A 16,003-nucleotide genomic window follows, 5' to 3' on the forward strand; every position below is an offset into this window, starting at 1 on the left:
CGGAGTTGGGGACTGGCTTCAGTAGAAGCTGCTGGGACTCCCAGCAGCTTCTACTGAAGCCTTCCGAGTAAATCGCCAGAACGCCGACACCTCCTCATCTCCACCGCTCCCATGTTTTATTTTGTGTTGCCATAAGTTAGTCTCTCTGCGTTTGTGCATTGGGCGAATGCTAATGCTAATAATGCTAATGCCAGGATAATAAAATGGCGGCTCTACACAACATTTCAGAGTTGAACGGGGCGTGGTTTGCAATTCGCCCAGCCAATCAGAACTGGGGCACTTTTTTCCCCCAGGAAAGTACCATCTCTCAGCAGGCACTAAAAATGGGGGTAAAAGTTCCCGAGATGAAGTGCTCTTTTTGGTGTGAACGCGACATAAGGGGTACTAACGGAACTAAACGCGAAAAGTACGGTGAAAAGTACTCCGGTGTGAACGCGGCTATTGTGCAGATTGGTCCATTCCAGAATAATATATATGATATATTTTATAATTATTGATCATTAAAGTGTTATCTAAGCTGGTAAAGGTGCAGCTAGTTTTAATGACTTTGTATACTGCAGGGTAGCTTGTCAATTTACTCCAGGTGGAATTAAAGTCTGATTTAAGACTTGTTTATGTTTCACATCATTAATCCACATCTGTAAAGTAACTAAAGGTATTAAATAAATGTAGTGGAGGAAAAGTACATCATTTACCTCTGAACTGTAGTGGAGTAGAAGTACTAAGTAGCAAAACATTTAAATGTAAAGTACAAGTACCTCAACATTTTACTCAAGTACAGTACAATATAATAACATAATTATACATATTTTATTTATTTATTTCACATGTAAATAAAGCAATGTTAATTCGGTTAACAATTTGTTTAATTTTTCCCTTTAAAAAATAACAAAAAGTACCTACAAGAATACCGTTAAAGTACCGGATCGATAAGCAGTTTCGATAAGAGTAGTAGTACCGTTAAAAACCTTAGCGATACCCATCCCTATATATTACACAAGTAAAGTGTTAAGAGAATGAAATGTTGCTTTACGAATTTCAACACTTGATGCAGTCACATTGATTCCAATTTCAGATACCTGTATTTGCCTAACTTAATTAGTTTAAAGAGAGAAAACATTTTGACTAAAAGTTGACTAAAACGTTTTGAGTTTTCGTCGACTAAAACTACGAAGGATAGGAATGACTAAAATGTGACTAAAACTAATAACCATTTTCGTCTAAAGACTAAGACTAAATCAAAAACAGCTGCCAAAATTAACACTGGCTGTGACTCTTTGTTTCAAAAGTAATGGCTAGGTAAAAATACGTATTAGAAGTAAATGTCCTGCTTTCATAATGGTCAATTGCCCAAGTGAAAAGTATTATCATCTGAAAGTAAAATTAATCATTATGTTATTAGTATTAAATACATATAAGTATTTTTACAACTTATATTTAGAAATACTCCGTTGTAATTATTGATGCATAAATGTGTTCATCCATTCAATGTGGCATCTGCTATAATGGGGTTAATGTATGATATTACTTAAAGTGGACCTATCATGCTATATTTAAATGATATATTGTAAGGCCATACCTATATAAGGTATATTTATACGTTTCTGTTTTCAAAATACCAAACAGATCATGCATTTTAGCCATGCCTCATTTCGCTCTATGTGCTGTTTGCTGTCTACGGGTCTGATTCTGCTGACCACGCCCCCCTGCAGGAGAGGTGAGCCGTGCTCTGATCAGCTGCTGGGCTGTCAGAAGAGGGGGAGAAAAAGAGATCTCCGTCCTCCGTGTTTTATTATATAGAGTCGTTATTCATTTGTTTTAAAGCTCAATAAATAACAAAGAAGACCTTTGACCGGCACTGTTCTAATTTTGTCCGGAAGATTTAAACTTTAACGGACATCTTGACCGGCGAAAGTAACTGAAACAAACTCTGCTGCACGGTCCCCTCGTTCCTTGTAAGAGGCGGAGAGGTGGGTGTTTGTCATCTGCTGGTGGACTAACCGGAGAGAATTACAGTGCTTGCCTCGACGGGGAGGGATTGCATTGAATTAAAGCAGCGGGAGCAAACGCTTGCCTCGGGGAGGGAGAAAAAAAGCCACAGCGGAGAATGAACAGAAGGGTAACCATGGTAACTATGGGCGGGAAGTCTTCTTCGCTGCTTTTGTGGCAGACTACAGCGCCACTTACAGGCCTGGCATATGTACTACAGCGTCTCCAGCGCTTTCGAGCGGCAATGGCCGGCCGTGGCCCAACCCCACATTCCCCTGATAGGTGGAGAGTTGGCCCAATAGCCGTAGTGCCACTTCTGTGACGACATAGAAGTGTTCAAATCTGGATCAGTCTGTATCAGATCCGTTGCAGCCCCTTTTTTAGAGATTTGGGTATGGAGGAAAATAGAGAGGGTTGTGTTTTCTGACACATGGTGAGTTCCCTGGAACACCGGGGACACATATTCATGTATAAAAGACGTACAAAAGTGCATTTTGCATGATAGGTCCCCTTTAATAATACAATACATTATAATATATGATAATCACATTTTTAATTAATTTCTTATTTCATAGTTTCTCATTATTATTATTTATTTTTTTATCGCTGATCTTATTTTAGATTGTATTAATCTGTGTGAATCTGTGCTATCCTGTTTTTCACTCTCACCCTGTTGCTGTTTGAACAACTGAATTTCCCCACAGGGATTAATAAAGGTCCATCTTATCTTATCTTAATGTATAAGTTGATTTACTTCGATCTACTGTACTGTGTAAAAACACCACAACAATATTACAAAAAATATACTGCAAAAAGCAAACTATTGTAAAGGTAAAAGTATGAGCATAAAAAATAAAGAAGTGTAAACATTTACATTATTATTATTATTTAATATATAAAGACTATATATTATTGAATTACAATTAAGATAATAAGATTAGATATACTTTATTTGATCTAAAATATTGATGTTTTTTCGTTATAGTTGCCTGTGAAAACCATAACAAATAAGTGATTAAATGCTACAGTATTCAGCAAACACAACTGCAGAGCTGCAAACAAACTAAGGTCTACAACACCCAGTTGTCTTTGTGTATTTGTGAATGAAGCGCCATCTCATGGTTAAATCCTGTAATTGAAGAAATGGGGAAATTTGGCAACGCCCTCTAGCAATTTGGCAACGCCCCCAGCCACTGGGATCCGCTGGGTTTTTGGTTGGAATCCGCTGGGTGGAGTCCTATCTGAAGTGCTACATCTGTAGTGCTAGCAACATGTATACCGTTAGCAGCCTGGCTAATGTTACTGTCAAAGGCAATTAAACAAATACAAATAACGGAAAGGACAAAAGAAAACCTATCTCAGTGCTATAATGAGGCAGAATAAAACACCTGGTAGTGTTAATAAGTATGGGGGTTCTTTGCCTCCTCCAGCAACTGGACTCTTTAGCCGTGTAGAGGTTTCACATTTCTCTTCTTTTTTTTTGCGCTATACAGGAAGCTACTGTCGATTTTTGTCGAATTGCCAGTTAGCCAAAATGCTATTTGCACTTTATTTTTTTTTAAGGAATTTTTTATCCTAGAATTATTTTTATATTACCTCGAAATAATATAATTTGACATGCAAATCAGTGGAGTCCCCCTTGAAGCTATCTTTAAACTTTGCTGTTAAAGATAGTTGAGGATGGAGATCTTATTTAGTGCCTCTGCTCCTTTGCTGTTTTGTAGAGTTGGGCTTCACAAATTCTCTGAATGGAGAGGTCAAACCTCGTATCCTGTTGATGGGCCTGAGGCGGAGTGGGAAGTCTTCCATCCAGAAGGTGGTTTTCCATAAAATGTCCCCCAACGAGACCCTGTTCTTGGAGAGCACCAACAAGATCTGTAGAGAGGACGTCTCCAACAGCTCCTTCGTCAGCTTCCAGATCTGGGACTTCCCCGGCCAGATCGACTTCTTTGACCCCACCTTCGACTATGAAATGATCTTCAGAGGCACCGGGGCGCTCATCTTTGTCATCGACTCACAGGTCAGAGGAAAAACCACTCTAGGCTTAAGACAGGTAGTGCTAATGTGCACAATAACATGATGAGTTATATAGCCACATCCCCTCACTTCTTTCCCAGTTACAGAGACCACGACATAGACTCCAAGAAATAGTCGTGAGCTTTAAGGGCGCTGGTAGGTGGATTTTTTTAACCTTCAGATTGAGCCAGGATAGTTTTTTCTTCTTTTTAAAGAATGTATGCTACATAACCTTACAGTAATTAAAGGCTTTGATTTCAAATATGAGAGTGGTATCAATCCTCAAATCAAGGCAAGAAAGCATATCATTCTTATAACTGATTCCATTATCAATAAATACCTGGCACATTGAGCAGTGTTCTGATTTCGATCCCCTTAAAAATAAGAAATATTATATCAATTAAATGTTAATCACTACAAAAAAGGGTGCTTGCCTAATATTTCATTAGTTTAGAAAACAATAATAAGAGGTGGCTTTGCTGTCTTTTCTAAATCTTTGCATACAAATGTTTATTTATTTTTATTCCAAAGTGTACAAATACGATCAGGACATTATTGTAATTGAATGTTGTGTTCCTTATCAGCTGCCACTGATACAAAATGTGATACAAGACACAGTAAGAACATGTGTTGTCTGTGTGGATCTTTTCTCTTCGTCCTGATAGGATGACTATGTGGAGGCTCTGAATAGACTGCACCTCACGGTGACCAGGGCGTACGCAGTCAACCCAGACATCAACTTCGAGGTGTTCATTCACAAAGTGGATGGCCTGTCAGACGACCATAAGATCGAGAAGCAGAGGGACATCCACAAACGAGCCAACGATGACCAAGTGGATGCAGGCCTGGAGCGAATACACCTGAGGTGAGCTAACTATTTTTGGTTTCACAATATTTATGGATCGAATGGATACTGTAATATAACCAGATCTCAAAATGGTATATTGAGTCATAAACGTACTAATCAGATTTGATACATTTTAGACTTAGAAACCTAGGTCAGGCGTTATGTTAAATTAGACTTCAATTGCATGATGTTTCACATTTTAAGATAATACATGAATTCAGACAAATATCTCTTTTAATATTGTAATACTGTCACGGCAAAACACTATAAAATACTGTGATACAAAGTTTAGATCATATCGCGCTCCCCTACAGATGTAGCACTCCAGATAGGACTCCACCCAGCGGATTCCAACCAAAAACCCAGCGGATCCCAGTGGCTGGGGGCGTTGCCAAATTGCTAGAGGGCGTTGCCAAATTTCCCCATTTGTTCAATTACAGGAGTTAACCATGAGATGGCGCTTCATTCACAAATACACAAAGACAACTGGGTGTTGTAGAACTGAGTCTGTTTGCAGTGTTGCAGCTCTGCAGTTGTGTTTGCTGAAGAGCATTTAATCACTTATTTGTTATGGTTTTCACAGGCTACTATGACGAAAAAACATCAATATTTTAGATCAAATAAAGTATATCTAATCTTATTATCTTAATTGTAATTCAATAATATATAGTCTTTATATATTAAATAATCATAATAATGTAAATGTTTACACTTCTTTATTTTTTATGCTCATACTTTTACCTTTACAATAGTTTGCTTTTTGCAGTATATTTGTTGTAATATTGTTGTGGTGTTTTTACACAGTACAGTAGATCGAAGTAAATCAATTTATACATTAAGATAAGATAAGATGGACCTTTATTAATCCCCGTGGGGAAATTCAGTTGTTCAAACAGCAACAGGGTTAGAGTGAAAAACAGGATAGCATAGATTCACACAGATTAACAAAATCTAAAATAAGATCAGTGATAAAAATAATGAGAAACTATGAAATAAAAATGAATAAAATTAAAATGTAATTATCATATCATATATGATAATGTATTGTATTATTAAGTAATATCATACGTTAACCCCATTATAGCAGATGCCACATTGAATGGATGAACACATTTATGCATCAATAATTACAACGGAGTATTTCTAAATACAAGTTGGGCAATTGACCATTTTGAATGCAGGACATTTACTTCTAATGCGTATTTTTACCTAGGTAAATAATCTGAATACTTCTTCCACCTCTGAGTTTGGACCCTGTCACTGTTTTTAAAACTTTAATTCAATGTTTGATATTTCCAGAGACCCTTTCAGACCACTGCTGGAGAGCAGGGGGGGATGGGAGAGTTTTGTCACATTCCAATGGGCCATTACTTTTGAAACAAAGACAGTCACAGCCCTGCGTTGATTTAAGGGAGCTGTGGGGGGTGGTGAACAGTACATGGTCAATAAAGAGGCGAAGTCCCTCCCTTTCCGGTGGACCTCCATGGGACCTTATTTTGGAAAAATTATGTATTGAAGTCAATGGCGAGAGAAAGATTATCTTTCGATCCCGTTTGAATTGTGCCACGAATTACACATATGATGTTTGTCAATTTAAAAGATAATTTTGCAAGTCAAAAAAATTAAAATGTGTCGTAAAACTGTGAAGTAACACATTTGTTTGTGTGAAACGCTCAATGAACTACATCTCTGGTCTCGCACAAGTCATCACACATACATACATCACATTTCACCTCTTTCTTTCAGAATGAGGCGAAAAGTATTAAAAGAGGTGAAAATCACTACAAGTCTGGGCATGTTGAGAGCTGTATACGAAAAAGGGGAGTTAGTCGGTTCCGTAAGAGCCAGCATGCGGGACCGGCTTTACAAGGTTTCGGTGAGTAACACAAGTGTAATGTGTAATGTTAATGACATCACTTACGCAATTCTGGGATTTGTAGTCTTTCTAGTTGCGTTTTTTTCATTTTTCATTTCAACAGTTTTACGACAAACTGTGACTTTTTTGACATGGAAATTATTTGTTAAGATTGACAAACATCATATGTGTAATTCGTGGCACAATTCAAACGGGATCGAAAGATAATCTTTCTCTCCCCATTGACTTCAATACATAATTTTTCCGAAATAAGGTCCCATTGGGCGGAAGTAGAAGGGCGGGACTTCGCCTTTCTATGTTTGTTTAAGAATGTTTGCAGTCGCGAAAGCTCTAAGCCAATCGGACATGGACAAAAAAAAGGATCAGTCTATCTATGTGTCGAGGGGGAACTAGAGACACCCCTCTGCCTTTACAGCCATGGTCTGGTCTGACAGCGCTTAGCTCTCTGCTGCAGAGAGGAAGAGAAGATCACTGCTCTAAACAAAGTCAAAAATCGTACATCCAAACGGAATAAATATAATTAATTATTATTACAGGGTTCCCGCGGGGTCTTAAAAAGTCTTAAAAAGTCTTAAATTTGATAATCTGAATTTAAGGCCTTAAAAAGGTCTTAAATATGACCAAAAAAATAAGAAAGGTCTTAAATATGATTTAGAAGGTCTTAAAAATGATGGGATTTGAAAGGTACTTCTGTGTTGCGATCGCGTCTAAAATGTGTTTTGGGGGAAATGTCCGGGCTGCAAAGTAACGGTAATAGCCTTTCAGTTCCCCCCAACAATTTGTATTGAAATAAATCAACATGGAACCAGTAATCACTAACTCTGTTTCCCCCGGCCCCTTAACGGAGAACACCCAGCTAGTAACCTAGCAACCAAGCTTCAGCAAGCGGCAGTCAGAAACTCATGTCTCTTCGAATCTACTTACAAATAAATATGGGGAAGTGTAAGTTCAACCGTATTTGGTTGGAAAACATCGAATTTAGTGCTTGGTTGAAACCAGTGGAGGGGAACGTGTTTGAAGCCTGCTGCACCTTTTGCAAAATAAATTAGCGTTTGTTTGGCTAATGTAGCGTTAGCTAGTGCAGCGTTAGCTAGTGCAGCAGCTCCCGCAACAACACCGTTGGACCTCCGGGCGACGTTTGGGTCTTCGACGTCAACCCTAAAAGCGGAGGTGCTGTAGTGTATACGCTAAATACCGTAGTTAAACACCAATCATACAACAGCAACGATGAAAGATTGTAGCCAAGGCAGCAGAGCTCTGAATATAGCTCTTGTTACTCTCTCTCTCTCACACACTCACACACTCACACACTCACACACACACACACACACACACACACACACACACACACACACACACACACACACACACACACACACACACACACACACACACACACACACACACACTAGGGCTGCTCGATTATGGCAAAAATCATAATCACGATTATTTAGGTCAATAATTGATATCACGATTATTAAATAAGATTATTCATTGACTTTGAAAACATCCATTTATTGAACTTTAAAACAAATAATAATTTGAACAGTATCTTTTTAACTGTTGATTACCCTGAACGTATAATTCAACTGAAAAACCAATACAAAAATAAATTAAATAAATGATATATTTAAATAAATAATATCAAAATAATAAATACCAATAAACAAGATCAACAAATATTTTGGAGCGCACTTCCACAAGCTACTAAACATATATAAATATGATAAATAAAAATAAATTAGACTAAAATTAATTAGATCAAATATGTTGTAGTGCACTGTCACAACCTAGCAAAGCAAAATAATAGGTTTTTTCGATTATGTTTTTGTAATTGTGGCAGGCCAAAATCGTAATTGCGATTAAAATACGATTAATTGCACAGCCCTAACACACACACAAGCACACACAGAGACACATACACACTTTTTGGCTAACACAGTTCTGTACTGTTATGCTGTTATGTTCAGTCATTGTTCTTATGTTGAACATGAATACATTTGATTTGTAAGTAATTATGGGACGTATTTCTTCTTTCATAGCAATTTTCCTTCATACTTTCTTGCCGTGAAATAGGTCTTAAATTCTATTCGAAGTGGTCTTAAAAAGGTCTTAAAAAGTCTTAAATTTGAGTTGGCGAAACCTGCAGGAACCCTGTATTAATACGTTAAGTCTTGTTTATTGTTTTTCACTTTTATTAAATGTTTGATATTTCCGGCACAGACCCTTTCATACCGGCAATGCGCGATAGAAGCAACAGGAACTGCGACAGCATAAATATGCCAACACAAACCTACAGTTAAACGTTACTGCTGGAGAAGAGAGATCACAGGGCGGTTGGGAGATCACAGGGGGGGTGGGAGAGCTGTGGCTGATTGGCCATTAGGTGTGTAAACAAAGGCTGGTGCCCCACGGGAACGCATACGGCAAAACGCATAGGATTAACGCAAACGCAATCGCCAAAAAGCTTCCTTCCACACGCAATATACACTGGATAGTGTCTGTTCACATGAGACAGCTCCGTTTAGATCCAACCGCTGGAAAAGCTGCAGTACATATGCCGAGCCTGTACGTGGCGCTGTAACTTCCTCCACAAAAGCAGCAACTTCCTCCACAAAAGCAGCAAAGAAGCATGGTTGTCATGGCTGCACTTCTGTTTATTCTCCGCGGTGGGGGCCGAGGGAACCGGGCAGAGTTTTTCGCCGGTCAACGTGTGTTAAAGTTGAAATCTTCCGGACAAAATTATAAAAGTGCCGGTCAAAGGTCTTCTTTGTTATTTATTGAGCTTTAAAACAAATGAATAACGACTCTATATAATGATATATAATAATAAAATATACGGAGCCTCTCTTTTTCCTCCCTCTCTTCTGACAGTGTCTGTCTCATGCAGCAGCTGATCCAGTAATGAGTGACCCGACAGTAAAAATAAACATATTTATAACTAGTTTAGGTAGTTTGAGAGGTAATTAAAATAGCTAAGGGTGATGATCTGACTTGAAGTGTGTGTTTTGCTCCCGCTGTGATGACAGCGGGAGGAGCTGCGTGTCTCCGTCCTGTCAGATTAGACTTCACTCGCGTTTATGTCCATATCGAGATAAAGATACATAATCTGAATTCAGTGTGCAGTTTACTTTTGCGGGGGTGAGCAGCAGAGGTGGGGGGAGGCAGGGCTATTGCGTCATCATTATCACAAAATGATCGTATAGAGGCGATCACACGGAGCCGTATGACCCCCCAGAGCGCTCCGTTCCCAGATCTATCCACCTTTGGACCCGTTATCGTTTGCGCTATCCGTTTCTATCGTTTCGTTACGGCCTCGTGTGGCAAAAAGGGCTATACGCAAGAGAAATATGCGGATACAACCCGTTTTCGTTCCCGTGGGGCACCAGCCAAAGACAGACACACACACACCTGAGAGAGCTCTGCGGAGTTTCATTCAGACTATTTAAAAAAACAACGGTCTAATTTTATCATTGCACAACAATGAACTCAATGTGTGATTGTTATAGCAGTAATAATGCAGTAAACTATTAACAATAGTATAATATTATAGTAAATATTCTTGTCAATGCAGAATATGATTATATCCGTGACAGTGGGAATAAAAAACGATATGCTACAGCAGGGGTCGGCAACCCCTGGCACGCGTGCCAGCATTGGCACGCGGCACCGTAGCCAGTGGCACACTAGGAATAAGTCGAATAAGTGTGCAAAATATTTAAATTGTATTTTCGGATCCTGAACGAGACCGCCGCCAGAGCGCGTCTCCCCGTTACCTGCAGAAGGAAGCCATGCACGCAACGCAGCCCCGCTCTCTTTAACTCCAGGTGACTTTCTGCCGCTTTCCTCCGTGGTGCAGTGCTGATCGTTTCACCACGGAAGAAAGCACTTCACAAATTGCAGTACCCATAAGGAGCTTTACAAATGTCGCAGTTTTTGCGTGGCTGTGTGTGTCTTTAGTTGAAAGCCCAGTGGCGATCTGCTCATCTCTCATTGAAATAATATGCTACAAAGGGACGGACTGGCCATCTGTGTGTTGAACTTTCCTGTCGGCTCCCAGACCGTAGTCGAGGAGGGCAGAAGCAACGAGCTTCAGGTTCAATAACCCACTTTAGCTTAAATGACTGGAGAGAGGCGAGCTCTTCTTGAGAGGCCGTTGCATTTATTTAGCTGTTCTTCTGTTTCACAAAATACATCACAGACCTCTGTTTTTCTGCTGCCTCGTTTCACTTCCAGAAACATACTCACACGCACACGCCACACCCCTCTCTCTCTCTCTTAAAGGGACAGCGATCTCATCTCACTCTGCATGACCCTAATATCATAACATGTGTGTTCTGGAGAATCACAGAACGGACGATCGTCCTTATTATTATGCCGTTTAAACCAATTATTTAAATGTGTTTGTTAAATTCGGTATCATGTAAGTTGCGCTGACAGGTCCACACACTGCTTCCCCGCAGCGAGGCCCCCCCGCCCTCCTGTTGATAGATCACGAGCGTCAAGCTCCTCAACATCCTCAACACCCCCCCCCCCCCCCCCCCCCCCCCGTTGATAATTCTCGATCGTTGGCACGCTGATAATTTTTTTTTTTTTAAATGGCACTTCATATCAAAAAGGTTGCCGACCCCTGTGCTACAGTATAGTAATAAAAGATAAATCCCACTTGTTGTAGCCTACCTGGCAGAGCAAGAAACACTCCAGCCTTTTATTTAAACTTGTTTAAAACATATCTAAATAAATATGTGTGTCCCGGGCCATAAATGTAAGTATACTGTCAGTTTTCAGATAAAGCCACGGCATCACAATTCTTCTGTATTCTACATTATAGTTCTTTTCACCTCCCGTATTGCTTTTTCAACCCACCAGCTTTTATGGAGAAAATAAGTTATATAATCATTAACCAGAGGCATGTTTCTCACTATTTTATGCATAGAAACAACAGACTACTGTGTGTGTGAGGAATCAGCTGTTTATTGGTACAATGTAATGGTGGAGGTACACACATATTGATAGATGTCTTGTAATGCACTGTTGAGGAACCTGTGACCCAAGTTTTTCATTCATTGCATAACTACACCGTAGTTGTGTATAATATGATATGTCAATAAACCTTAGAAAATCTTGAAATCTTGAATGGGATGTGCAAAATAGTCATTATATACAGTCTTTAATTAACTATTAGTAGAGAATAACGACGAGTAAAGAATATACTTTATAGGGATTCTATTAATATCTAATAATAAAATTATAAAATGCAATAACGTGCTTTAACCAGTAGGTGTCCCTTTCTATCAGCTGTGCACCGTTATGGCATAAATACAGCCTATCTAACAATTGGATCAAATATAAAAGTCAGCCGAATTAGTGTTGATACTGCAAGGAGACGTATTGTGTGAAAAGAAATGTAAGATGTTGTTTAATTGCTTATATATTTAAGATCCACGTCAAGTTTTCAGTTTTGGCGGCAGTTCCTGTTTGTCTAGAAGTCTTGTCATCAGGGCTCTATACATAGAGTTAACTACGGCAGATATGTCATATTTAATGCAGCTGAAACGTATATTACAATGCCGTTATGTGATGACTTTCAAAGAGAAAAGCAAGCACACTCGGAATAATGTATTATTTAATGTTTTTTAAATGTTTTCGGATTTCACATCGCATAAACACCAAATCCCAGCGTGCATAGCGGAATATCAGTATGAGAAAAACGGCATCATCTGTCCTTTGACCCTCACATCGTACAAGGAAAAACTTCCAGAGAAAAACCCACAGTTAATATACACAAATTCCTTCACATTTAAATTAAAATTTACATTAAAAGTATTTTGTGAGGCCTTCTAACATGTTTTTAAATATAACTACGGTTGTAGTTGAAGAGTTTGTAAATTAACATGAACCAAAGCTGTTGCCTGTTGCAATATACAGTCTATGGTTGCTACAGAGGATTGTGGGTAATGTAATGTCTTCGGCCATCCAAAACACATAGAAAACAACTTGTTTCTCAGAATTGAAGGGGAAAACGTGACAAAAGCATTGTACACACACTAAAACCTATCAATGTCGTTTAATTAACAAGGATAATCTGGTGTTTTTGAGTTGATGAGTAGTGCAGATATCACTGTCAAATCAATCGACAGTAAGGGGAATACTTACTTCCGGGTGTACAATTCTCCGTTATCCAATGGGAATGGACGGTCACATTGCCTTTAACAGCCTCCGACACAAACGAATGCCGTGCTTCCCTAAGCGTCAAATACCGCCGCAGATGGGAATACATTGCAATCAGTTGAAAGCTATTTGCGTCTGTTTATGAAGCTGAAGGAGCCTCGGAGCGTCCCAACTGCACGCCACGGGACCCTGACCAAGCGTCGCTCCTGGACGTTTATGGAGTGAGAGTGTGTTGGTTTATTTCAGTTCCCCTGAGAGCTGCTGTTTTCATTCAGACTATTTAAAAAAACAACGGTCTGATTTTAACATTGCACAACAATGAACTCAATGTGTGATTGTTATAGCAGTAATATTAAACACTAATAATACAGTAAACTATTAACAATAGTATAATATTATAGCCCGTTTGCCCATGGTGAGATGACGAGGCTTCATTAAAAATAAACCTATTTTTAGTGAATTACTGAGTTTGGGCAAGTTAATACAATTTTAATGAAGTTGACTACAGTATATTCATATTTGTCAGTGCTTTCATGTCAATTCGGCGAACATAAACATAAATGATCGTGGTGAAGATGATGATTAAAATAGGATTAAAAATCGGTAGTGAGAGCCGTGAGCACTGCATTTCCTCCCGTCGGATGTGATATAAAAACAAACCGATTATTTTTGTAGTTGTAAACTCACGTGGATTAAACTACATTTATTAGTGTTTTCTTGTCAATTCGGCGAACATATGATACATTAAATGATCGTGAGGATGATGATTAAAAATCGTTTGTATGAGCCGGTCTGCATTTCCTGATAAAACAACATAGTGGGTTTTGTACTTACGCCAACGTGGATTAAACAACATTATTTTGTTAAATAAAAACATGGTGAATGTAAATGAATATGATCCTATCCGTGACATATGGATCTTAACAAATATCCGCTATATCAGATACCTCTACTGTAGATCTATCAGCTGTTTATTTTTCATTTCACATGAGTTCCAGTGTGGCAGCTTTTTAATCACTGCTCTCCCTGGTGGATCCATGATCCATTGCAGCTGGTTTCATTATAATTAAATGTATTTATCAAAGGGGCGTATAAAGTCATGCGGGGGGTTTTCCTTTCAGCGAGGGCCCACCCCATGCCGATGCGATCACGGACCCACATGGGTAAGGGCGTCCGAAATGAGTACATAATTATGTTTTACGTAAATCAACTTCCCTGGACGAACAATCATTATGCCCTAAAATCTAAAGCCAGAGTTATTTTCCCTTTTAATTCAATGGACTAATTAAGACCAGACGTGACAGGGCGGATTGGAGGCGGGGCTTAATAAAAATCTGCGCATGCTTGTACGCGAGAGTCAGGCTATTTTGGCTTTAGCAACTTTCATTGGAATGAAAAGGACCCCGCCTCCAACTCTGTATCCAGATCTCTTTATTCATCCATGGTCTTTACAGAGCTATGAAAATAAAAATGGCAAAGTTTGTTATTTAAATGTTTTCTTATTCCAATTTTTCCTCCCTGGTGTCTACAGCTTCTATTTAACCAGTATATACGATCACTCCATATTCGAGGCGTTCAGTAAAGTGGTCCAGAAGCTCATTCCACAGCTGCCCACGCTGGAGAACCTGCTCAACATCTTCATATCTGTGAGTAATCCTGCAGCTCTGGCACTACAGCACAGAGACCAAGCAGTGCTGTTAAATGACCTCAATATGTGTGAAAACTAAGACATCCTTTAAAAAAAATACAGACAGTAGAACCCTTCCACTAGTTCTACTGTATACTCAGGTTTGATCAGGCACACTACAGGATAGGGCTGTGCAATTAATCGTATTTTAATCGCAATTACGATTTTGGCCTGCCACAATTACGAAAACAAAATAATCGAAAAAAACAATTATTTTGCTTTGCTAGGTTGTGACAGTGCACTAGAACATATTTGATCTAATTAATTTTGGTCTCATTTATTTGTATTTATCATATTTATATATGTTTAGTAGCTTGGGGAAGTGCGCTCCAAAATATTTGTTGACCTTGTTTATTGGTATTTATTATTTTGATATTATTTATTTAAATGTATAATTTATTTTTGTATTGGTTTTTCAGTTGAATTATACGTTCAGGGTAATCAACAGTTAAAAAGATACTGTTCAAATTATTATTTGTATTTGTTTTAAAGTTCAATAAATGGATTTTTTCAAAGTCAATGAATAATCGTATTTAATAATCGTGATATCAATTATTGACCCAAATAATCGTGATTATGATTTTTGCCATAATCGCACAGCCCTACTACAGGATACAGTTTTGTGTGTCCTCCTGATCTTCACAATCTCATCACTAGATGGTGGCAATGCATCAGATATATTGGTTGCATTGCATGAATGCAGACATTGCATCAAATGCCACTACTGATTTTATGATTGTTACTGGAAGTATGTTACTGAATTCTTGCCTGAAATAACAAAGCAAATACACTAGATGTGCTCCCTGACATCCCTTCACAACTTACTGCAGGATACCTACAGTTATGTGGGTCTATTGTACTTCCCACTGATAGTACTAGATATAACTCATACCTCTATTACTGAAAAGTCCAAGACGCGATAAACGCCACTTTTGAAAAAAAATGAGTTCCCGCCGAAATTAGTATTGTATTTCGTCGGTATTGAAAAGTCAATATTTAATTTTACGCAAAACGCGATATCCGCCGTGTTATTCTGTCCTGTTTTCTCACTTTCTTTCCAAACAGCGACAAACGCCAGTCTCCCTTCTCTACAGAATGCGATACATCTGCTCAACCAATCACAGCGCACCATTCCACGCAGCTCAACCAATCACAGAGCATTCCATGCAGTGTAAACAATAATGGCGGCGCCCTGAATGCACCCGGCATCCTACCGGCTTTCGTCATTATCTACTTCAACAAACAATAAAAACATGAATAATTTTGACGGCACTGATGAACCTGTGGTGGTTTCTGCGGTGGGGAAGAAATGCAAGCCATCGAAATGTAATCATGTACGTGAGGAGATTAAGAAAATGAGGCACTCGGGAGGAGGAAAAATGCCGGCTGTCGCTTGTTCTCATTCTCATACAAAAGC

At 38.8% G+C, this 16,003-nt stretch overlaps 1 protein-coding gene across 1 annotated transcript in view; it reads left to right on the forward strand.

Annotated features, from left to right (window-relative positions):
• Positions 1 to 16,003, forward strand: part of rragd (ras-related GTP binding D) — a 97,962-nt gene that overhangs the window by 35,457 nt on the left and 46,502 nt on the right. Inside the window, exons 2-4 of the mRNA XM_034135132.1 lie at positions 3,714 to 4,009; positions 4,671 to 4,870; positions 14,431 to 14,545. Coding sequence (XP_033991023.1) covers positions 3,714 to 4,009; positions 4,671 to 4,870; positions 14,431 to 14,545 — 611 coding nt within the window. The remainder of the gene's footprint in view (positions 1 to 3,713; positions 4,010 to 4,670; positions 4,871 to 14,430; positions 14,546 to 16,003) is intronic.

This window comes from Trematomus bernacchii, unplaced genomic scaffold, assembly GCF_902827165.1.
Source record: "Trematomus bernacchii unplaced genomic scaffold, fTreBer1.1, whole genome shotgun sequence".
NCBI classification, from domain to species: domain Eukaryota; kingdom Metazoa; phylum Chordata; class Actinopteri; order Perciformes; family Nototheniidae; genus Trematomus; species Trematomus bernacchii.